This window comes from Rana temporaria, chromosome 12 (assembly GCF_905171775.1).
Source record: "Rana temporaria chromosome 12, aRanTem1.1, whole genome shotgun sequence".
Taxonomy (NCBI): Eukaryota; Metazoa; Chordata; class Amphibia; order Anura; family Ranidae; genus Rana; species Rana temporaria.
The window spans coordinates 42,345,064-42,369,706 of NC_053500.1; the positions used below are offsets into that span (position 1 = coordinate 42,345,064).

Consider the following 24,643-nt stretch of genomic DNA (forward strand, 5'->3'; position numbering starts at 1 on the left):
CAAAATTTTCTTTAAAAGAGATGTCTTTATTTTCAACTGTGCATACAGTCACTGCAAGCCCACAAAAATCAGTATGGCCAACGTTTCGCACTGGCGTCAGTGCTTAGTCATGGCTAGCAAGGTTCACACTACAAATGAAATATATACACAAAACATACAATCATGTGATGAAAAGCCCTGCCTACAGCAGGGAGGAATCAATTAAGTTAATCAAGCAGTAAATCAAACGGCACTTTAAACAGCTGAAATATGGGTTAAACCTCCCTCAAGTGTGTCCCTTTGTAAAAAAGGGAGAAAGCGTGAAAAACACATATTGATTTGTGAAAAACCTGTGTATAAATGAAAATCAAAATGAAATGACAATGAAGATAAACAAATATATAAAAATTGAAATACCCATAAAATTACTTATAAAGTTTCTCAAAATCAGACCACAACATATATGTATAGGTATAGTCTCACTTAAAAAATAAGAAATAATTATAATAATAAAAAAATTCTCTATTATGTGTATACATGTACATATATATATATATATAGAAGCGCTCTGATCCGTGGTCATTTAGTGACTCAAAAATGCATAAGTTATTGGAATAAATTAATTAGTGAAGCCAAAATAGACCTATTTTAGGGAATAAACTGTGAAATAGCAAAATCAAATAATAAATTGATGGGAGAATCGCTACATGAATGGACATTAAGTTAAAGTTCAATAGTGAGTAAGACCTTATAATGAATGAGTCAGTGAAAACAAAATCATATGGATATGATGTGCATGAACATCATGCAGGTAATGACAACATCTGTTAAGGTGCCTTACCCAATAAATGTGATCGTGATGAACATGGTAACGGTTATTTTACCATTAGGTAGATGATGATCTAGTGCAAAAGTCTGAGGTCAAGTGTGGTAATGTGCAATCGATCTGTCTAAATATTTATCCATTCAGAGGTCTAATACATGAATGTAAGAGTATACATAATAAAGAAGCTGGTTATGCTCTGAAAGAGCAGACCAGCGACCATATACATATAAGTGTTGTTTTTTTTTTTTTTTTTTTTTTTTTTTTTTTTTATATATATATTTTTTTATTTATTATCCAGTTAAGGAACTGTGTGAGTGACCTCGCACAAGTAAAGAGTGTGAATAGACATCTCTATACGTTAAAAAGACATAATAGTCGCAAGGGCAAATGTAAATAAGAATACAAGCAAGTATGCATATGATCCTGCATGAAAGTCCGGTGTCAATCATCGATATTAAAAATAAAAATAAAAAGATTATTATACCGAACCGGACAATCAATTGGATCTTATAAGGAACGGGGCTAGCACATGAATAGAAAAGAAATTCAAACAGATAAATAAACAAGTGCGCAAAAAGCCCGAGAACCTGTGCAATGGTGTGGCACCTGGTTATATATGACAAGGGACAAGGGTCGACATAAGTCAAACTGTCTATAATGGTACCTCATCAGCCATACAATGAAACCAGTATAGCGTACTGCTCCTAAAACCCAGGGGAAAAATAAAGAAAAAGGAAACAAAGATTAAAGAGGTATAAAAACGCAAAATTGCGAATAGGTATATCTAAAATAGGTTTTTATATAGTATATGTATAATGAGGGACGAATACAATACCCATATGAATATGGGATGTGTAACATAGATTGTATAGAAATGTGTATGCTTCATAATGAAGCGCTAATTGAACCTAGGGGTGGGGGGGGGGATATATTATGAGAGGTAGATGAAAAATGATGCAGGATGCACTAATAATATTGGTGAAGGTGAAGCTGTGTAATGTGTCTCCAATTACAGTAGAAGAAGACTTGTATATGTTATCACCTCCAGATATGGCATCAATCCAACCGCTAATGCCTGATTAAAAATAATGTTTAATGCATAACCTGCATGTTCACCCGACAAAAACCCCCCCCCTCCCAAAACCCCCGTAGAGCCCTCGTACCCTGTATATTAACAGGCCACACGAGAACCCATATATTAATTTATGGTGTCTTGATAAAAATTATTACCAAGAGCCATATGGTGACCCGCCTGTTCGTGAATGAGATATGCAAAGTATGGACAGTGCAAAGGTGAGCAAAATTGCATAATTATGTAAATATGAATGTAGTCTCAAACTTAAATTGGGGGAGTTACACTGAAACCCGTATGGTAGCCCACCTGCCGAAATAAACAGCAGGTGAGCAGCAAGTGGGTAATGTAAATGAGTTTACCATTAACAACTTGGGTGTAAACCATAGGAACAAGTAATAGAGCCTCAACAAATCAAAAAAGACACTTTGTGTTCCCACAAGATGACAAGTGTAATATTGGGTGTGGGAACATGGTTATGTACGTGTGATGATAAATACATTAGAAAAAGAGGACAAAAACAGTGAGTATGCCAAGCAGAGGGGAGGGGGGGGGAGAGAGATGTTACTCTCAATCATGGAAATGGGAAACATCCCAATCAAAGTTGAGGCCCCAAGGCTGTCTAGAATTGAGGTGAAATATCCAATATACCTCCCGTTTACAAAGAAGTTTGAATCTGTCCCCCCCTCTAACCGGACACACAATCCTCTCAATACCCTGTATGGACAGGCTGGAAATGTTTTTGTCATGTACGTTGTTCCAGTGCCTGGCTACATTGGTATTGTGATTTTTGTCAATGTCGTACAGATGGTCACTGAGTCTGTCACGTAGTCTTCTAATGGTCCTACCAACATATTGGACATTGCAGATGTTGCAAGTAATTACATAAACCACAAACTTAGTGTTGCAGTTTATGTATTGCTTAATGTAAAAATTTCTGCCACTGGAGCATGACCGTATAACTTTACCAGCTCCCATTAGGGGGCAGTATCTGCACCCATTGGTGCCGCACTTGAAGGTGCCCACAAAGTCCAACCAAGTTGAAGAAGTGGGTTTGGACTCAAAGAGACTAGGTGAGAGAACCCCCCCCAATGTGGGGGCTCGACGACTGACCGTCTTAATACCCTTCGACAGAATGGATGTGTAAGACGCATCACTATACAGTACAGGCAGATATTTGATAATGATCTGCTTAATTTTGTAAAATTCCATACTGTAAGAGGTAGAAAAGATCGGAGCTGGCTCATTGTTCATGGAGTTGGGAGATCTAGATCTAGATCTCCTGTTGTCCAAAAGTGAGTCTCTTGGAATGGCATTAACCCTACGAAGGGCATTGTTGACCACAGTGGCAGAGTATCCCCTGTCTTTAAACCTATGAGCCATTTCAAGAGCTTCACTCGTAAAATCCACAGGTGAGGTGCAAAGTCTTTTCAGGCGAAGGAACTGCCCATAGGGGATACTATTAATAGTATGCGGAGGGTGAGATGAGTCAGCTCGTAGCAGAGCATTACCTGCAGTACTCTTTCTGAATAAACTTGTGGAAATAATACCATCAGCCCCAGTGAGTTTTAGATCTAAGAATTCAATGGTAGTAGGTTGTAGGTTACCTGTAAACCGAAGATTGAGCTCATTGTCATTGAGATAAACTAGCCACTCATCTAGATCTGCAGACTCGTCGGAAATGACGAGGAGCAGATCGTCGATGTAGCGACAGTAGATGACTGTATCTGAACGACGGGGGCTGGTACCCCCAAAGATGCGGGACTTTTCCCACCATCCCATGTACAAATTGGCCAGGGAAGGTGAGAACTTAGCCCCCATGGAAGCCCCGCACCTCTGGAGGTAGAAGACCCCGTCGAACATAAAGAAATTGTGCGTTAACAAATATTTAAGAGCCAAAACAATGAACTCCTGTAAGACTAATGAATAGTGACCCGACTCTTTCAAAAAGTGAGATACTGCCTGTAAACCTAGATCATGAGGGATGCTAGAGTAGAGACTGCATACATCGTAACTCATCCATCTGTAACCATGTTGCCATGGAACCCCCGACAATTTGCACAAAAGATGTTTGGTGTCTCTTAGGTAACCAGGAAGAACAGACACAAGTGGCTGCAGCCGGCCATCCACCCACTCACCGAGGCGCTCGTTGAGCGACCCGATGCCTGCCACAATCGGTCTACCAGTTAAGGGAACTAGTCCCTTGTGGATTTTTGGCAGATGGTGGAAGACCGGCATTATGGGATATGCTGGGATAAACATTTTACTATCAGCTTCAGAAAAAATGCCTGCGGCTACCCCCCTGTCTAGAAGAGAAACCAAGTCTTTTGTAAACTCCATAGTGGGATTACTTTTGAGACATGTGTAAGTGGATGTGTCAGATAATTGTCGGATGGCTTCTGATCTATAAAGGCAAGAGTCCATGACAACCACCGCCCCCCCCTTATCCGCATTTCGGATCACTACATCCTTATCAGAGCTCAAGGACATCAAAGCCTTTTTCTCGAGCTGTGTTAAGTTGGAGGAGTGTGGGACATTAAGGCAGCTGTGAGCCAGATGAGTCAGGTCTCTCTCCACTAACTTCTGATATAGATCGAGTTCACTGCCCCTGGACCCTAGTGGATAGAATCGAGATTGTAATTTGAAAGGTATAGAAATCAAATCATCCACAGGATCCACGGGGCAGGGGTCCGATTCAATGAGTAAATCAGTTAGGTCTTGAAGACCACAAACATCCTTAAACAGAATAGGAGAAGAGACCAACTCACCCAGCTCCAAGCTGCTTCCTGATGAACTGACTTCGTCTATAGGTGGCTTGAAAAAATGTTTCTTAAGGGTTAATTTTCTTGCAAATCTATTAACGTCCAATATGGTACCAAACAAGTTAAAATGGTTGGACGGACAAAAGTTCAAGCCTTTCGATAGTAGATGGAGTTCATCTGGGTTTAAGTCTCTTTTAGAGATGTTGATAACGTTGTTGGTTATTTCCTTCTGTTTCCCCGTAAAGCGCATGGGGTGCGTGTAGCCTTTGGATCTCTTGCCTCCCCTTCTTGTCTTTTTATGATGGGTTTTCGCTTCTTTGTGTCCTTGGTTCCGTGAGGGTGTCCATTGGGTTGTATATCATCGTCCGACAACGGACTTGGTGTTAGTGCGGGACGGTCCGGAGATGATTCGGATCCGGATGTAACCAAAGTGTCATATGCGACATTGTGCTCGATGTCGGAAAAGCTCACCTTCTTTGCTCTATTCTTGCGAGGGCGTCTGGACTGAAAAGGAACATGCGTGCGTATATAAACTTTATTGCTCTCGTAGTCGGCACGGTCTCTCAGTTGCTTGCCCCTTTTTGTGTCGATGACGAATTTCTCAAGTTTATCCAATCTTTTATTTAATTTGCTGTCCAAATCGGCAAAATCTGGATGTGTTTGCAGCATGGTAAGATCTTTTTGAACCGCTGACATTTCGGTTTGCAATGAGCTAACTTGCTCAAGATTGGATTTGATGAGAATGCTCATTAAGGCAAAAGAGCAGGTGTTAAGGGTATCCGTCCACTCTTGTTGTAATGTCTCATTGGATAATATGGTGGTGGGGAATTTTTTAATTCGTAGTCCCCGGGGGATTTGCTGCATCGTGATGTAGTTGGAAAGGAAGTGAGTGTCCCAATACAGCTTAATTTCTTTTGCCATAGATTGTTCCAATAGTCGGAACATGGCCAAAAGTGAAGCCCCATTATCCTGGCTGGGTGCCGAGGCAGTGTAGGTTCCCAATCGGAACGGGTTCTCGGCCGAGGGTTGAAGGGTTCTGCTAAAAACCGAATCTGTGGCTGCATTTGAAGGTGCACTGTGTTCCATGAAGAGACTGGTGGTTCCAAAGTGTCAACACTAGGTTCCCGTTGACAGAGGCTCCCGAGCTGGTGAACAAGGATGCACAATCCAGAGTAGACACACAGACAGGATTCTCACCGCTCCAGGTGAGCCTCGTGATGATCAGGGGTTGTTGAACCACCAGGGTGCTGGCAATGCGGTAATAGCAAAAAAACAAAAGAACAAAAGCTGGACAGCCGCACTCCAAAATTTTCTTTAAAAGAGATGTCTTTATTTTCAACTGTGCATACAGTCACTGCAAGCCCACAAAAATCAGTATGGCCAACGTTTCGCACTGGCGTCAGTGCTTAGTCATGGCTAGCAAGGTTCACACTACAAATGAAATATATACACAAAACATACAATCATGTGATGAAAAGCCCTGCCTACAGCAGGGAGGAATCAATTAAGTTAATCAAGCAGTAAATCAAACGGCACTTTAAACAGCTGAAATATGGGTTAAACCTCCCTCAAGTGTGTCCCTTTGTAAAAAAGGGAGAAAGCGTGAAAAACACATATTGATTTGTGAAAAACCTGTGTATAAATGAAAATCAAAATGAAATGACAATGAAGATAAACAAATATATAAAAATAGAAATACCCATAAAATTACTTATAAAGTTTCTCAAAATCAGACCACAACATATATGTATAGGTATAGTCTCACTTAAAAAATAAGAAATAATTATAATAATAAAAAAATTCTCTATTATGTGTATACATGTACATATATATATATATATAGAAGCGCTCTGATCCGTGGTCATTTAGTGACTCAAAAATGCATAAGTTATTGGAATAAATTAATTAGTGAAGCCAAAATAGACCTATTTTAGGGAATAAACTGTGAAATAGCAAAATCAAATAATAAATTGATGGGAGAATCGCTACATGAATGGACATTAAGTTAAAGTTCAATAGTGAGTAAGACCTTATAATGAATGAGTCAGTGAAAACAAAATCATATGGATATGATGTGCATGAACATCATGCAGGTAATGACAACATCTGTTAAGGTGCCTTACCCAATAAATGTGATCGTGATGAACATGGTAACGGTTATTTTACCATTAGGTAGATGATGATCTAGTGCAAAAGTCTGAGGTCAAGTGTGGTAATGTGCAATCGATCTGTCTAAATATTTATCCATTCAGAGGTCTAATACATGAATGTAAGAGTATACATAATAAAGAAGCTGGTTATGCTCTGAAAGAGCAGACCAGCGACCATATACATATAAGTGTTGTTTTTTTTTTTTTTATATATATATTTTTTTATTTATTATCCAGTTAAGGAACTGTGTGAGTGACCTCGCACAAGTAAAGAGTGTGAATAGACATCTCTATACGTTAAAAAGACATAATAGTCGCAAGGGCAAATGTAAATAAGAATACAAGCAAGTATGCATATGATCCTGCATGAAAGTCCGGTGTCAATCATCGATATTAAAAATAAAAATAAAAAGATTATTATACCGAACCGGACAATCAATTGGATCTTATAAGGAACGGGGCTAGCACATGAATAGAAAAGAAATTCAAACAGATAAATAAACAAGTGCGCAAAAAGCCCGAGAACCTGTGCAATGGTGTGGCACCTGGTTATATATGACAAGGGACAAGGGTCGACATAAGTCAAACTGTCTATAATGGTACCTCATCAGCCATACAATGAAACCAGTATAGCGTACTGCTCCTAAAACCCAGGGGAAAAATAAAGAAAAAGGAAACAAAGATTAAAGAGGTATAAAAACGCAAAATTGCGAATAGGTATATCTAAAATAGGTTTTTATATAGTATATGTATAATGAGGGACGAATACAATACCCATATGAATATGGGATGTGTAACATAGATTGTATAGAAATGTGTATGCTTCATAATGAAGCGCTAATTGAACCTAGGGGTGGGGGGGGGATATATTATGAGAGGTAGATGAAAAATGATGCAGGATGCACTAATAATATTGGTGAAGGTGAAGCTGTGTAATGTGTCTCCAATTACAGTAGAAGAAGACTTGTATATGTTATCACCTCCAGATATGGCATCAATCCAACCGCTAATGCCTGATTAAAAATAATGTTTAATGCATAACCTGCATGTTCACCCGACAAAACCCCCCCCCCCTCCCAAAACCCCCGTAGAGCCCTCGTACCCTGTATATTAACAGGCCACACGAGAACCCATATATTAATTTATGGTGTCTTGATAAAAATTATTACCAAGAGCCATATGGTGACCCGCCTGTTCGTGAATGAGATATGCAAAGTATGGACAGTGCAAAGGTGAGCAAAATTGCATAATTATGTAAATATGAATGTAGTCTCAAACTTAAATTGGGGGAGTTACACTGAAACCCGTATGGTAGCTCACCTGCCGAAATAAACAGCAGGTGAGCAGCAAGTGGGTAATGTAAATGAGTTTACCATTAACAACTTGGGTGTAAACCATAGGAACAAGTAATAGAGCCTCAACAAATCAAAAAAGACACTTTGTGTTCCCACAAGATGACAAGTGTAATATTGGGTGTGGGAACATGGTTATGTACGTGTGATGATAAATACATTAGAAAAAGAGGACAAAAACAGTGAGTATGCCAAGCAGAGGGGAGGGGGGGGGAGAGAGATGTTACTCTCAATCATGGAAATGGGAAACATCCCAATCAAAGTTGAGGCCCCAAGGCTGTCTAGAATTGAGGTGAAATATCCAATATACCTCCCGTTTACAAAGAAGTTTGAATCTGTCCCCCCCTCTAACCGGACACACAATCCTCTCAATACCCTGTATGGACAGGCTGGAAATGTTTTTGTCATGTACGTTGTTCCAGTGCCTGGCTACATTGGTATTGTGATTTTTGTCAATGTCGTACAGATGGTCACTGAGTCTGTCACGTAGTCTTCTAATGGTCCTACCAACATATTGGACATTGCAGATGTTGCAAGTAATTACATAAACCACAAACTTAGTGTTGCAGTTTATGTATTGCTTAATGTAAAAATTTCTGCCACTGGAGCATGACCGTATAACTTTACCAGCTCCCATTAGGGGGCAGTATCTGCACCCATTGGTGCCGCACTTGAAGGTGCCCACAAAGTCCAACCAAGTTGAAGAAGTGGGTTTGGACTCAAAGAGACTAGGTGAGAGAACCCCCCCCAATGTGGGGGCTCGACGACTGACCGTCTTAATACCCTTCGACAGAATGGATGTGTAAGACGCATCACTATACAGTACAGGCAAATATTTGATAATGATCTGCTTAATTTTGTAAAATTCCATACTGTAAGAGGTAGAAAAGATCGGAGCTGGCTCATTGTTCATGGAGTTGGGAGATCTAGATCTAGATCTCCTGTTGTCCAAAAGTGAGTCTCTTGGAATGGCATTAACCCTACGAAGGGCATTGTTGACCACAGTGGCAGAGTATCCCCTGTCTTTAAACCTATGAGCCATTTCAAGAGCTTCACTCGTAAAATCCACAGGTGAGGTGCAAAGTCTTTTCAGGCGAAGGAACTGCCCATAGGGGATACTATTAATAGTATGCGGAGGGTGAGATGAGTCAGCTCGTAGCAGAGCATTACCTGCAGTACTCTTTCTGAATAAACTTGTGGAAATAATACCATCAGCCCCAGTGAGTTTTAGATCTAAGAATTCAATGGTAGTAGGTTGTAGGTTACCTGTAAACCGAAGATTGAGCTCATTGTCATTGAGATAAACTAGCCACTCATCTAGATCTGCAGACTCGTCGGAAATGACGAGGAGCAGATCGTCGATGTAGCGACAGTAGATGACTGTATCTGAACGACGGGGGCTGGTACCCCCAAAGATGCGGGACTTTTCCCACCATCCCATGTACAAATTGGCCAGGGAAGGTGAGAACTTAGCCCCCATGGAAGCCCCGCACCTCTGGAGGTAGAAGACCCCGTCGAACATAAAGAAATTGTGCGTTAACAAATATTTAAGAGCCAAAACAATGAACTCCTGTAAGACTAATGAATAGTGACCCGACTCTTTCAAAAAGTGAGATACTGCCTGTAAACCTAGATCATGCGGGATGCTAGAGTAGAGACTGCATACATCGTAACTCATCCATCTGTAACTCGACCGCGCTGTAGCAGTATTTTTGCTATAGCGCGGTCGGCAAGAGGTTAACCTTGTTGGAGGTACTGAACCCCACCAGTTTCATATGCACATTCACCGAACCCTCCTTAATTGGAAAAATAAAATATGATTTTTTCAAATTCAAAACATAGGTATAAATTTAGGTATATATTTATCTAAATCTAAGCGCTGTGCAACAGCTGGGATCCTATCGATGCAACTATTCTGCAACTTCTACCAAAGGCTTGCATTAAAATTAGCAGCAGACATTAGCACAAGAAAGGCATGAGCCTCATAGCACTGTACTCAATATTTTTTTTTTATTATTATTTTTTTGTATGTGGTCCACCTTTAAAATCCTTTCTAGATTTCTAGGTTTGGTATACAGTATAAGTTATATATCATATATATCAAGTTATATATCATTTACCTACTTAATAAGCCACTACCGTTCAGAATCAGCCAGAATGTTTATCCGTCTTTCGGGGTCCACATGCCCTACTAGTTGTCCTGGACCTCCGGCGCTCAGGCCACTCTCCCCCCAGTCCCAGACACACCTGCCAGTGGCCGGGCAAGCAACATGACTCGTCTGAGTCTCTCAGTCTCACCTGCTCTTCTGAATCATGTCTGTCCACAATATGCGCCGCCGCTGCCTGCAGTGCCACTGCCACCGTCGGTGAAGTGATCCAGACCGCGGAAGAGATGACGGCGGTATCGGAGTGACAGCGAGGCAGAGGCGGGAGACTCTAAGCGCATGCGCCACCCGCTGTGATCACAGACAGGCCAGCTCAGGCCATGACATGACCTATTCACCCAATCACAGCACGCCGGCTCGCCATTGTCGAGACTGAACATGGCGGCCGGTCCAGTGCACAGACACAGTGACACAGTGAATACAAATTAATAGAGTGACACAGTCCACACTGGCACCCCCCTAAATGTTGCGCCCGTGCACCCGTCCCCCCTGCCCCCCCACACGCTACGCCAGTGTGTATAGGTGTGTGTCTTGACCTCCGCCGAACCCGCGAGACTGACTCACTGAACCCCTGGGGTTCGATCGAACCCAGTTTAAGAACCATTGGCCTAGAGCGTATAACATATAAACTGACATTCCTATGCCGGGGGTTTTTGGAGTGAGATCTGGAGAAAAAAAAGCAGGAAAGTCTAGAAGCTTCTTGAAATCCCATATAGTAAGCCCTACAGGAGTGTCTACGCCTCCTCTATGGAGGTTTCTTCCTATATTGTGTACCATAGAACACATTCCTCAAGTAGAAATGCTGTTGAGGAGGTTGTCCGAGGATGAGTCGTGAAACCATAGGCACCATAATTGGTTGTGTTTATCCCACGTATCCCCTATCTTAGCTTGTATCTCCTCCATGAGCATAGTGTCGTTAATGATATCTATCCAGCTTATAAGGGTGCCAGAATTTAGGAGATCCCACTATGCCCCACTCCAAAAAAAAAAGAATAATGTGGCTGTACGTACACTTTAACATGTGCTGATGGTTATTCAATAGAAGATGCACTATATCATAATCGCACTTCCACAGCTGTATTTATAGGGGTTGCAATTTTGAAGTGAATTTTGCCCTAACTACCAGCTTTTACATTCTGCAGGATTACAAATGAGTTACTAGAACCAAAGGACCAGATTCATAAAGACTTACGACGACGTATCAGTAGATACGCCATCGTAAGTCCGAATTCGCGCCGTCGCAACTTTAAGCGTATGCTCAAACTGAGATACGCTTAAATGTTGCTAAGATACGACCGGCGTAAGTCTCCTACGCCGTCGTATCTTAGCTGCATATTTACGCTGGCCGCTAGGGGCGTGTACGCTGATTTACGCCTAGAATATGTAAATCAGCTAGATACGCCTATTCACGAACGTACGCCCGGCCGTCGCAGTAAAGATACGGCGTTTACGAAAGAGGTTTTTAGGCGTAAAGATAAACCACCAAAAACATGGCGCAGCCAATGTTAAGTATGGACGTCGGAACCGCGTCAAATTTTTCAAATTTTACGTTGTTTGCGTAACTCGTCCGTGAATGGGGCTGGCCGTAATTTACGTTCACGTCGAAAGCATGCCGATTTGCCGACGTCATTTGGAGCATGCGCACTGGGATACGTCCACGGCATGCGCCGTCCGATCGAAACGTCATTTACGTGGGGGTCACAGTTAATATACATAAAACACGCCCACAGCTTCAACATTTGAATTAGGCGGGCTTACGACGGCCCTAATACGCTACGCCGCCATAACTTTGGCGGCAAAATCTTTGAAAATACCCTACTCGCCTCTCAAAGTTACGGCGGCGTAGCGTATAGGAGATACGCTACGCCCGCCTAATGGTATGTGAATCTACCCCAATGTTTTTTTTTTTTTTAGAGATACTAATTTATCTTGTGTTTTACAGAACAGAGAAGGTGGATCAAGTGATTAAACAATGGGAAGGTTCCTTCTTCAAAGACAATCCAAAACTAAGGAAGAAATCCGTATCCTTAAGATTTGACCTCCACCTGGCAGCTGCAGACGAAGTGTGCGCCCAAACCAAACAGGACAATCTACCCGATATAGAGGTTCGGCTAATCATGAGGCGATCATGTAGTATTCCCACCATGAGTCCATGAACTTTCACCATTCCAAAGACTAGTAGGGACATCCTGAATGTTATAGGAGTGTATTAGTAACACTTGTAGTACCATGGCAGCCATATGAAACAATGTATCATTTAGGTGGAAACTCTGAAACCAAATTCGCGTACAAGTGTTACTTTTTATACCATTAGTGTGTATATACGTATATATATTTATTGAGCGAAATAGCAGCAGCTGCAAAAAAAAAAGTACGCTTTGCCTTTTCAGCCTTCATTTGGGATTAATCACGGTCCTGTCTACTTCTTCGTTGTCTGCTCAAAGCCAAATTGGGCTGTCTGGCAGCCCTCCCAGCAAACTGGTAAGATAAGGAATTTAGCTTTAGGCGGCCTACTTAAAGAGCAGATCCAGGGAACAAATGAAACCAATTAGCGAGCGGTTGATGCTAATCAACGAATATTGTAAATTCCAGAATGGGCCAAGCACAGGTTCAACGCACTTACTCTCTCGCTTTAGCGCTGTTTCTTTCTCTCTGCTTCTTTGTTAATCCAGCTTTACTGGTCTCTTCTGGGTTGAATGATGGCCATCTGGAGTTTCAATTTAAAGCCCAACTCTGGGAAATCAGAACATTTAGAGAACAGAGGCTGTGTCCATACTGCAGGGATTAACTGTATGCTTAGGTCCAGGGCAGTGGACTCCAAACTGCGCCTCGCAGGCCCTTACCTTTATGCAGCCCTTGGGGCACCACTCTATTCGCTATATTGGACAATGGTGTAGTGCTGCTTCAATCCAAGTAATAATCAACCTCTTAAATATATCTTATACCATTAGTAAGTGAAAAAGTGCTCCAATAAAAGTAATCAGTATGATACACTACAAACTCCTAAACAACCTCCAGCCCCACTAACTCCCATTTAAACAATGGCCAAAATAAACCATCAAAATATATGTGCATATGCAAACAACTTCATATAAATCATTGAAAAGTGCAGGACTTTTTTCTCAAACAATAAGTGCTGGACAGGGGCGGACTGACTATTGAGGCACCCGGGCACTGCTCGAGGGCCCCATGCCACTAGGGGGGCCCCATCAGGGTTACCAGGCTCAGTAAAACCAGGGACAGTATGTAAAAACCTGTGTTTTTTTTTTACATCTCTCCCTGATATGTCCGAAACCGACATGCGTTTGATGTGAAAATCCCGAGATTTTAGCTGCCTCCTGGCATGGTGGCCATCTGTAAGCCCGGGGGCCCCATAATCTTTTATTGCCCGGGAGCCCCATGAGTTGTCAGTCCGCCCCTGGTGCTGGAACTCAACCACGACCCCCAACCCCAGGATTGCATTACATACAGAGTGCAGAGTTCAGGAGGGTTGCACACAGAGTGCAGAGCACAGAAACCGGACTTCTGTGTTTATAAGTGATTGTGGTGAGCACACATCAAAGGGTCTGAGCCAAAGGTGGTGGAACTGAGTTCCACCAAGTTCCATCTGAAAAAAAGCCCTGGAAAAGTGTGTGCCAAACAATATAATTCATTAAAAAAAACACCCCCCCCCCCCCCCCCAGGGATTCAAACCCTGCAAGTGTAAAATAAATAATACCAAATGAAAGTCCCAACAGATGCAAATCATTTCTTTAATTCCTTCCGTAAAGTGATCCCTCTTCTTCCGTTTTAAATATAATTCGAAACATCAATGTATTTTGCAAAAATATCACCACTGTGCTCCACCACCTTCAAGCATGCATGCTCACCTTCATTATTTTAACTATTATTGACAGGTCGTGTCAATAAACGCCCAGTATAATCCCTCTAAGACAGATTCGGGTCTCCACTGGCTGGTGATGTAATGTCCTTTTAAGTTCCTTCCTCAGATGGATCGGTGCTCAAATATAAGGAAAATGATGCCTCCCATAGTGCAGTAACGACTGTTACTATTAAAAAAATAAAACAGTTATAGCACTACTCACAAGTAAAAAGGGCTAAAACGCCCATTCACAGCTAATAGAACCAAAGTAGGTGTACCAAGATGGCAGACTTCTGGCCGCACCCGGACGTAACGTCAACATGCCTCCGTCCTACGTGTTACGGCATGCCCCGCGTAACTTCATCAGGGTTGGATTCACTGACCAATGTCTAGGGACCATTCCCCCCACTGATACCAATGATGGGGAACTATTTCTCCCACAGGCACCAATCACGGGACAGCATTCCTCCCACTGACACCAATGACGGGGAACCTATCCTCCCTTTAACTATTTCTTCCACTGACACCAACAATGGGCCACTAATCACACTGAAACCAATGATGTTGCATTGGTTATTCCCACTGATGTCAGGGGGCCAGATTCACATAGATCCCGCGTTGGCGTAGTGTAAGCCATTTACACTACGTCACCGCAACTTACTGGAGCAAGTGCCGTATTCTCCAAGCACTTGCTCCGTAATTTGCGGTGGCGTAGTGTAAATGGCCTGGTGTATGGCCGCGTAATTCAAAGGGGGCGGCCTGTATTCAAATTAAGCGCGCCCCCGTGCTGATCGAACTGCGCATGCGCCGGGCGTTAAAATAGCCCAGTGCGCATGCTCCACGTGAGTGTCATTGACGTAAAGTCGTATTCAAGAACGACTTAGTAAAACGACGTAACCGATGGAAAAAGACGACGCGGACCCGACGCCATACTTAACATGGCATACGGCGGACTGGCGTAAGGTTACCCCTCATATAGCAGGGGTAACCTTACGCTTACGGAAACGACGTAAACGACGACGACGCGGCGCAAATTCGTTCGGGAATCGGCGTATCAGGCTCATTTGCATAGTCAAATCAGACCTGAACGTAAATGCCACCTAGCGGTCAGCGCTGTATTGCATTTAGGATCCGACGGTGTAAGTGACTTACACCAGTCGGATCCGAGCCTAATTCCGGCGTATCTTGTTTTGCGAATACAAAACAATGATACGCCGGCGGGAATTTCGAATTACGCCGGTGTATCTGTAGATACACCGGCGTAACTCCTTTGAGAATCTGGCCCAGGGTGTTTTTTGGTCCTGTTGGCCGCAGTGCAGTCCCTTCTAAAGCCTGAAGGACAATAAACTGGTCCTTTGTTTAGAATATTTGGAAACCCCTGGTATAGGGAGAAATAAAAAGCACATTACAGCCCTAAATAATAATAATATTACTTACTTGATTCTCCACTCCCCGGCAGATGGTACTGTCCCATATTCCAATGGTAGACTGACACCCTGCCTCATCAAGTCCAGTGCAGGGCTATAGACTCCGAATCAGTCTTTGATTGATGATATCAAGACCAACAACTGCTGGAGCAAAGGGAAGAAGAAGCGGCGGAAATACCTTTAGCAGCGCAGAGGAGTGAAAGATTGAGTAAATCTTTTTCATACCCCTAGACCAGGCATGTACAAAGTCCGGCCCGGGGGCCAATTGCGGCCCCCCTGGGGATTTGGATAGATATATATATGTATATATATATATATATATATATATATATATATATATATATATATATATATAGCCATTGTAGCCTCACTCGTGCCCTGTGGGCCACAAAATATATAAAATATATATATACCGTATTTATCGGCGCTGCCTCGGAGGGGACAGGACGTGCACCGTCAGATTACATAAAGAGAATCTCCTGTTTACTCGGCGGCATCTGTAATAGGAAGTCCCTATGGTTTAATGGTTCAGAGAATGTCAGGCAAAATGGTCGGCCCCCGGGCATGTTCTCTTCATCAAATGTGGCCCTCTTTGAAAAAAGTTTGGACACCCCTGCCCTAGACCTAAACGAACAGTAAAGCTTTGCAGCGCAAGTGCAGCCCCAACCGCGAGGAGGAATTTTCAGGCTTCCCAGAGTTGGTCAGTACTATGCAAAATCTTGGAAAACACAATGAATGTAGCACGGGTGGAACCACACTGTCCACATACATGACTCAGGTAGCCTGGATACCCATAACAACCCATTAGTACCCCAAACCATAACCCCCCCCTTTCTTTACACTAAATTAGAAGAAAACTGAGGCAACACCTGAGATGGAGAAAATTGGCCATAGCAGCCATAATTTTATTAACCATTTGTACCATAAATACCTTTTATTAACTTTACATTATTTTTTAAAAATATAAAACAGATTTTACAACAGCCATATCAAAATGGCAACCATATACAGACATGTGGTCAAAAAGAGGTAACACACACATAACATTTTTTTCAATATCCTGCGGGACGTAAGCAAAAAACCAACCGCCAGCCTTAAAGGCATACCAACACCCCCTATCCCGCAGTACACCAATTTCCGTGTTCCAGCGGACACCATTCCGGTGGAATACGGAGAGGGTCCATAACCGCTGGACCCCCACACTTCCTTCATACTGTTCCTTTTTTGACCTCCTGGAGACCACCTGACACCGCCACTATTCCTACTGCTATGACGACCTGCATCCATGACCTGCAAAAGAAGAACACACACGCACAACACAAACGAGACAAAAAACAGGGAGGGTGGGTGGGAAAACTGCCTCCTTCCTTGTCTTCCCCCACGCTGCTGAGCCCTGTAGCTCCGCCCCCTCCTTAAATAAACTCCCAGAGCCCGGGAAACTAATGCCCAGCCCCCTGCCTACCCCCCTTTCCTCCCAAGCTAGTAACCCCTTGTGTCCCAAGCACCTAGTCATGTCCGCCCTACACTATTTCTCTGCGCTTCATGCTCCGGGCTTCTCTGTACAAGTGTGTACTCCTACCATTTTCCTCTCTGACTAGAGATGTGCCTGAAATACATAGGGGTCTATGTATAGAAAGTTTTCTGAATGAATGAGGCAAACATTTGCACAGCTTCAGCCAAACTTGCAGTCTTCTGTATTATAATATAGGGACTGGTGTGAATGTACAGTGCTGTGTAAATTGATGGCGCTATATAAGTACCTGTAATAAATAAATAATTATAATTATCTACTATGATTGTAAACGCCATCTAGTGGCCATAATCTGACAAAAGCTGCCTATACAGTATACAATTTTCTTATTCAATTACCTTTATGCCGCGTACACACCATCATTTTTCGGCGTGAAAAAAAATGATGTTTTTTTCGGCATGTAGAAAAAACAAAGTTTTTCCAACTTCATCATTAAAACGATGTTGCCCACACACCATCGTTTTTTAAAAATGCTCTAGCAAAGCGTGGTGACGTACAACACGTACGACGGCACAATAAAGGGGAAGTTCCATGTGGATGACGCCACCCTTGGGGCTGCTTTAGCTGATTCTGTGTTAGTAAAAGACGATTCGCGCTTTTCTGTCTGTTACAGCGTGATGAATGTGCTTACTCCATTACGAACGGTAGTTTTACCAGAGCGATCCCGTCTCATAACTTGCTTCTGAGCATGCGCGGGGTTTTAGCCCACACACGATCATTTTTTACAACCCGAAAAACGACATTGTTTAAAACGTTGTTAAAAAATGCAGCATGTTCGTAAAAAAAAAATTGACGTTTTTCAGAACCCGAAAAATGATGTGAAGCCCACACACGATCATTTTAACCGCTTAACGACCGCCGCATGTACATATACGTCGGCAGAATGGCACGGACAGGCAGAACGACGTGCCCGCACGTCGCTGCCTAGGCGTGGGTCGGGGGTCTGATCGGGACCCCCCCCCCCGGTACATGCGGCGGTTGGTAAGCCTCAGGGAGCGATTAGGGATGAGGGCGCGGCTATTTGTTTATAGCCGCCCCCTCACGATCGCTCCCCGGAGTTGAAGAACGGGGAGAGCCGCGTGTAAACACGGCTTCCCCGTGCTTCACTGTGACGGCTGCATCGATCGAGTGATCCCTTTTATAGGGAGACACAATCGATGACGTCAGACCTACAGCCACACCCCCCAACAGTTGTAAACACACACTAAGTGAACACTAAATCCTACAGCGCCCCCTGTGGTTAACTCCCAAACTGCAACTGTCATTTTCACAATAAACAATGCAATTTAAATGCATTTTTTGCTGTGAAAATGACAATTGTCCCAAAAATGTGTCAAAATTGTCCGAAGTGTCCGCCATAATGTCGCAGTCATGAAAAAAATCGATGATCGCCGCCATTAGTAGTAAAAAAAAAAAAATAATAAAAATGCAATAAAACTATCCCCTATTTTGTAAACGCTATAAATTTTGCGCAAACCAACCGATAAACGCTTATTGCGATTTTTTTTACCACAAATATGTAGAAGAATACGTATCGGCCTAAGCTGAGGAAAAAAAATGTTTTTTTTATATATTTTTGGGGGATATTTATTATAGAAAAAAGTTAAAAATATTTAAAAAATTTCAAAATTGTCGCTGTATTTTTGTTTATAGTACAAAAAATAAAAACCTCAGGAGGTGATCAAATACCACCAAAAGAAAGCTCTATTTGTGGGAAGAAAAGGACGCAAATTTCGTTTCGGTACAACATTGCATGACCGCGCAATTACCAGTTAAAGCAGCGCAGTGCCAAATTGTAAAAACACCTCTGGGCATTTAGCTGCATATTGGTCCGGGGCTTAAGTGGTTAAATGACATTTTTTTAAAACAACGTTTTTTTCATGCCGAACAATGATCGGGTGTACGCGGCATTAGATTTACCTTCAACGTTGCAGTGAAAAGGCCTGCCTGATTGCATACAAATTGAAAGTGTTTATGTTTTAACTCATATTATGTTTTTGGTAAATCGAAACTAAAATTGTACAGGAAATTGTATAATGTATTGCCAGCCTAACTTCCTAAGTATGAGATATTTGAAAGAAGGGAATATAAAAGGAAATTGTTAACCATTTTGACATTACAGAATATTGCAATGACATTTGGTTTAAGGGTTTTGGTTTTAGATACAGTTTAATTGTATACGAAATATAGAATATATGTAATGTGAAGCTGTATTGATTCTCTCAATAGAACCTCTTACTTTCGCTATGCAATCATATACAGGGTTTTATTTCTTTTTTAAACACAAACACTAGGGGTCTTTTAATAAAATATGTGTTGCACGATTGTCAGAAGCATTTAAGTTGAATGAAATGCCCCCTAATTTTTGTTGGATAGTAATGTTGGTATCATCAGCTAAATCTAGTAGCCAAAATTAAAGCGAAAGGTCCGCCCTAAAAAAAAAAATAGCCAAAAAGGCCACAATTTTTTTTAAAAAAAATATACATATATATATATATATTTTTTTGTTATACTTACCAGAAGTGGCTGTTACTAGGCAGATCGTCCTAATCTGCAACTTCCTCGTCCACGGTGGGTCTTCTTTCTTCTCCTCCTCGCGCTGCCTCCTGGGAAATGGGGAGCGGTGTCTTCTGGGACCTTGTGTGTGTCCCAGGAGACATCCGCCCATTCACATAGCGCCGCGTGACTCGCGCATGCGCAGTAGGGACCCGGGAAGTGAAGCCGCAACCCTTCACTTTCTGATTCCCTCTCCGAGGATGGCGGCGGGGCAGCCGAGAGATGAGCGATTGCTCGGCTTCGGCTGCCGACATCGCAGGCACCCAGTTAAGTGTCCTTATTAAAAGTCAGCAGCTACAGTGTTTGTAGCTGCTGACTTTTATTGTTTTTTTTTTAACGCCGGATCTCCGCTTTAAAGTGGAGTTTCCATCCCAAAATTGTTTTTTCATTATTGTGCTCATTAGACCTAAAAAAAAAAAAAATGTTACTCATCTGGAAATGCCTGTTGCTATGCGTTCCCACGAAATCTGCCTTTGAAATCACCTAGGATTCTGATATCATCTCCCTCTAATGCTCCTGGGAAATGTGTGTCATCATTTCCCAGGATGCAGTGCGCTACCCAATTATCACTCCCCATCCAAGACTTCCAAGAAGTAAGTGCTTGTGGGCTTCACAATGCCCACAAACAAAATGACAACGGTGTGGACATACCGTATTTATCGGGCTATAACGCGCCCCGGCGTATAGCGCGCACCCCCGAATTTGAGGAAGATTCCTGCAAAAAAAAAAAAAAATTTACAGTTTGGATGCCCCTCGTCGATGTCTTGCCCGTCGTCCATTGCGTCCTGCCCGTCGTCCAGCGCGTCCATTGGCGGCCTCGTCCGGTCCGGCGTCCTTCTGGGGCCATCCCCGCTCGATCCCCGCTTCCCGGGCTCTGTTCGAACCACTGCGCCGACATATACCAAGCGGAGTACACTCGTGTATAGTCGGGCGGCTCGGCTTCTCTCACGTAAACGACGTACAGGACGCACACGACGTGACCGCGAGAGGAGCCGAGCCTGCCCGACTATACCCGAGTGTACTGCGCTCGGTATATGTCGGCGCAGTGGTTCAAACAAAGCGTGGGAAGCGGGTACGCACCCACGATTTTGCCCTGTCTTTCAGGGCAAAAAAGTGCGCGGTATACGCCGATAAACACGGTAGTTTTATAAACTATCTTTTTTGAATAACTATGCGGAGCGGCGGTGGATTGTAAAATAGTAAGTGACCGGATTTATATTATAAAAAAGCATAATGAAAGGGCATACATTTAAAAAATGCTAATTGTGGTTGGAACCCCGTTTTAGGTATAGTTTTGTGAAACACCATAATAAGAAAATGATACCACATTTTGGCCACTAGATGGAGCTGGCGATATAGGCATTAATCTCTTAGAAAAAATAAACTGGCAGGGTTTGGTTTCTAAATACTGTAGTAGGGGCTGTGAAGAAAAGCAGTCAGTGTTTCTGAAAGGTTGTAAGTGGTGCTATCACACAATATTTCACATTTTATGGGTTTAGTAACCCTATAAAATGAAACTCCATCCAAAACATTTTCTTTTTCTTTTTGCATGAAGTGGGTTAGAACCTTTTTAAATGTAATTGCTGTCTTGGTTTCCCTAAGACCCCTTTGACACTGAAGTGTTTTTACAGCATTTTAGCGTTAAAAATAGCGCTATTAAAACGCTCTCTATGCATCTCAATGGACCCTTTCACACTGAGTCCTGCAAGCAGCGTCTTTGGAGCAGCTTTTAGGCGCTGAAAAAAATGCTCCAAAAATGTCTCTCTCCATTGAAATGAATTGAAAGCGCTGTAAAAACGCCTTACCCTTTCACACTGAGGCACTGCAAAAACGCCCTAAAACGTTAGGGTCTTAGCGGTGCTTTAACAGCACATTGGGATTGCAGATGAGGCTTCTCTCGAAAAACGCTTGAAAAACGCTTGAAAAACGCTCAAAAAACGCCCCAGTGTGAAAGGGGCCTCAGGGAGGTTTTTCACAAAAGCAGGATATGAGGGGTAAACTCTCCATTGGGGACATCAACACTTTTTTTTTATGGGAAGAGGAAGGGTTAGACCTTTGGTTAGTGTTTACTGCATCCTCCAGTTTGGACAGTCCACCAACTTGATGTACCATTGATGTATTTTACTTCAAATTCTTCAATCAATTCTTCATTGTCATTTACTAAAATGATAGAAGCAGTGTATTCGAATGTGTGCAGCCTCGGGACATTGTGAGCTGTACCCGGACCCCATACCCTGGTGAAGGCCTGTATTCGGGCACTGGATCCTGCTTGGATGCTCACCTCGGCACTAAGTGAAACTAGTGTGTATTTAGATGTAGGGTGCTATATAGGTCCAGAGCCATGGTCCATTCCTATGGAACCGAGACCCTAAAGACCCCTCCAAGGGGATGCCCCTTTGACGGGCAAAGCCTGGTTCCAAACAGGGATCACTGAGATGGACAGGTAAGACAGGATCACCCTGTTATTGGACTGATACTTTAGCTCCATAGCAAGTATGGGACAAAATATCTCCATTACTTGCTTTAAACCTATTATTTGTCCCCTGAATAGTATTCATTTTTTACATAAAGTCTATCAGGAAACTGGAAATGTGTTTGAATGTATTCAGTTATGTAGTGTTAAAATTTGCAAACTTGGTGGTTAAAATTCCACGATTCAGAGCTTAGTCTCAGGTGGATGACCATGTGTTACATCACACCACGGGTCACACATTTTACCATCAGAGCTCTTTATTAGGTACTCAGGTGTATCCTCCCTCCCTTTTGCCACAAAGACTTCACTACAAGTCAGCGAACACCTGGGTTGCTGTGTATCCTTCTGCGGACACGCTTACCTCATTTCTGCACCCTACTCTGTGAGTGCCCAACAGGGAAATACCCTCACTTCTAGCAATAGCAGAAACCAGATGCAAGGGTGCTGCAGGAAAAGCTCAGGGAAACATTTGCTCCAAGGCCTGCAAAACACGCAAACTCCTGCCGATGCTTCCTTTGCCACAGAGCCCTATTTTAATACCGGACTTTGCATTGAATTTCAACTCTATCTCAGGCATGCAACAAGCAGCCTACCTGACCAAGACAGACTTTTTTTAAACTATGTCAGACTTACAACTAATGGCTTTAATACAGCCATCCAGGGCTCGGAAGCACCAAACATCTTCTCCAATTCCACCATCTTTACTTGAGTTGGAAACCGAATGACCTGTTCTAGAAGATACATTGGTAGATTCAGGTACATTGGAATAACTTTAGGGCGGCGTAGCCTAGCCTGTTTAGGCTACACCGTCGTAAATTAGCTAGGCTAGTAGTGATTTTCAATCTACTTACCTGCTAATCTACGGCGGCGTAGCCTCAAACGAGCAGGCGTAAGGGCGCCTAATTCAAATTGGTTGGAGGGGGGCGTGTTGTATGGAAATGAGGCTTGACCTCACGTTTTTTGACTTTTTTTCACACTGCGCATGCGCCGGGCGCCTACATTTCCCAGGGCGCATTGCAGCTAAGTACGCCGTATGGGCCTATTAATTTTGACGTGGACGTAAACGACGTAACTCCCGATTCGCGGACGACTTATGTAAACGACGTAAAAAATTCGAACCTCGCGGCGGAAACGGCGGCCATACTTTAACATTGTTATTCCACCTCATAGGTGGAATAACTTTAGGCCGCCTGAGGCCTTACGGAAACAAAGTAATTCGACTGCGGCGGGCTGGCGTACGTTCGGGAATCGGCGTACAAGCTCATTTACATAATCTACGCCGGCCGCAATGGAAGCGCCACCTAGCGGCCATCCGAAAAATTGCAAGCTAAGATAGAACGGCGCAAACCGTCCTATCTTAGCTTTGTTTAAGCGTATCTCTGTTTGAGCATACGCTTAAACATACGGCGGGGTAGATTCTGAGTTAGGTCGGCTTATCTACTGATAAGCCGGACTAACTCTTTGTGAATCTACCTAATAGGCATTAAGGAGAATGAAGAGGACCTGGAGCAGGCTGTAGAAGATTGCTCTACTCCTGGCTCCTATTAGACATGTGCACACCGAAATATTTAGTTTCATAATTTCGTTTTCGTCCGAAAAATAAATGTATTTAGTTACTCCCGAAATTCGTTTTTATTTATTCAATTTTTTCGTTAAAAAAATGCATTCGTCCGAAAATCCAAATTAAGATCAAATCGGTCATTGAAGGCTTATGGTGTCTGTCGACTGTTCATGTCTCTCAATGTCGACTCTTCATGTCTCTCTATGTCGAATCTTTTCTCTCTATGTCGAATCTTCATGTCTCTCTCTATGTCGAATCTTCATGTCTCTCTATGTCGAATCTTCATGTCTCTATATGTCGAATCTTTTCTCTCTATGTCGAATCTTCATGTCTCTCTATGTCGAATCTTCATGTCTCTCTATGTCGAATCTTCATGTCTCTCTATGTCGAATCTTCATGTCTCTCTATGTCGAATCTTCATGTCTCTCTATGTCGAATCTTTTCTCTCTATGTCAAATCTTTTCTCTTTATGTAGAATAATATTGGACTAATAGAGTTAAAGCGGGGGTTCACCCTAAATTTTTTATTTTTTTTTCTAACATGCCATCCAGCATACTAGAGCGAGCTACAGTATGCCTTTATTTTATTTTTTGGCGCCGTACTCACAGTTTAATCCCGTAGTTAAGTTTCAGACTCCCCTGCGGGGAATGGGCGTTCCTATGCAGAGGGAACATGATTGACGGCCGGCTATGGCGCGTCACGCTTCCCGAAAATAGCCGAAATAGGACTTGGCTCTTCACGGCACCTGCGCGGTCAGCTCCTAGTCTGTGCGCAGGCGCTGTATAGCGCCGTGAAGAGCCGAGTCCTACTCCGGCTATTTTCGGGAAGCGTGACGCGCCATAGCCGGCCGTCAATCATGTTCCCTCTGCATAGGAACGCCCATTCCCCGCTGGGAGTCTGAAACTTAACTACGGGATTAAACTGTGA

General features: G+C 42.9%; 1 protein-coding gene across 1 annotated transcript in view; it reads left to right on the plus strand.

Annotated features, from left to right (window-relative positions):
* Window positions 1-13,557, plus strand: part of KRT222 (keratin 222) — a 111,244-nt gene extending 97,687 nt beyond the window's left edge. The window contains exon 10 of the mRNA XM_040331638.1: window positions 12,249-13,557. Coding sequence (XP_040187572.1) covers window positions 12,249-12,462 — 214 coding nt within the window. The 3' untranslated portion in view covers window positions 12,463-13,557. The remainder of the gene's footprint in view (window positions 1-12,248) is intronic.
* The last annotated feature ends 11,086 nt before the right edge of the window (window positions 13,558-24,643 follow it).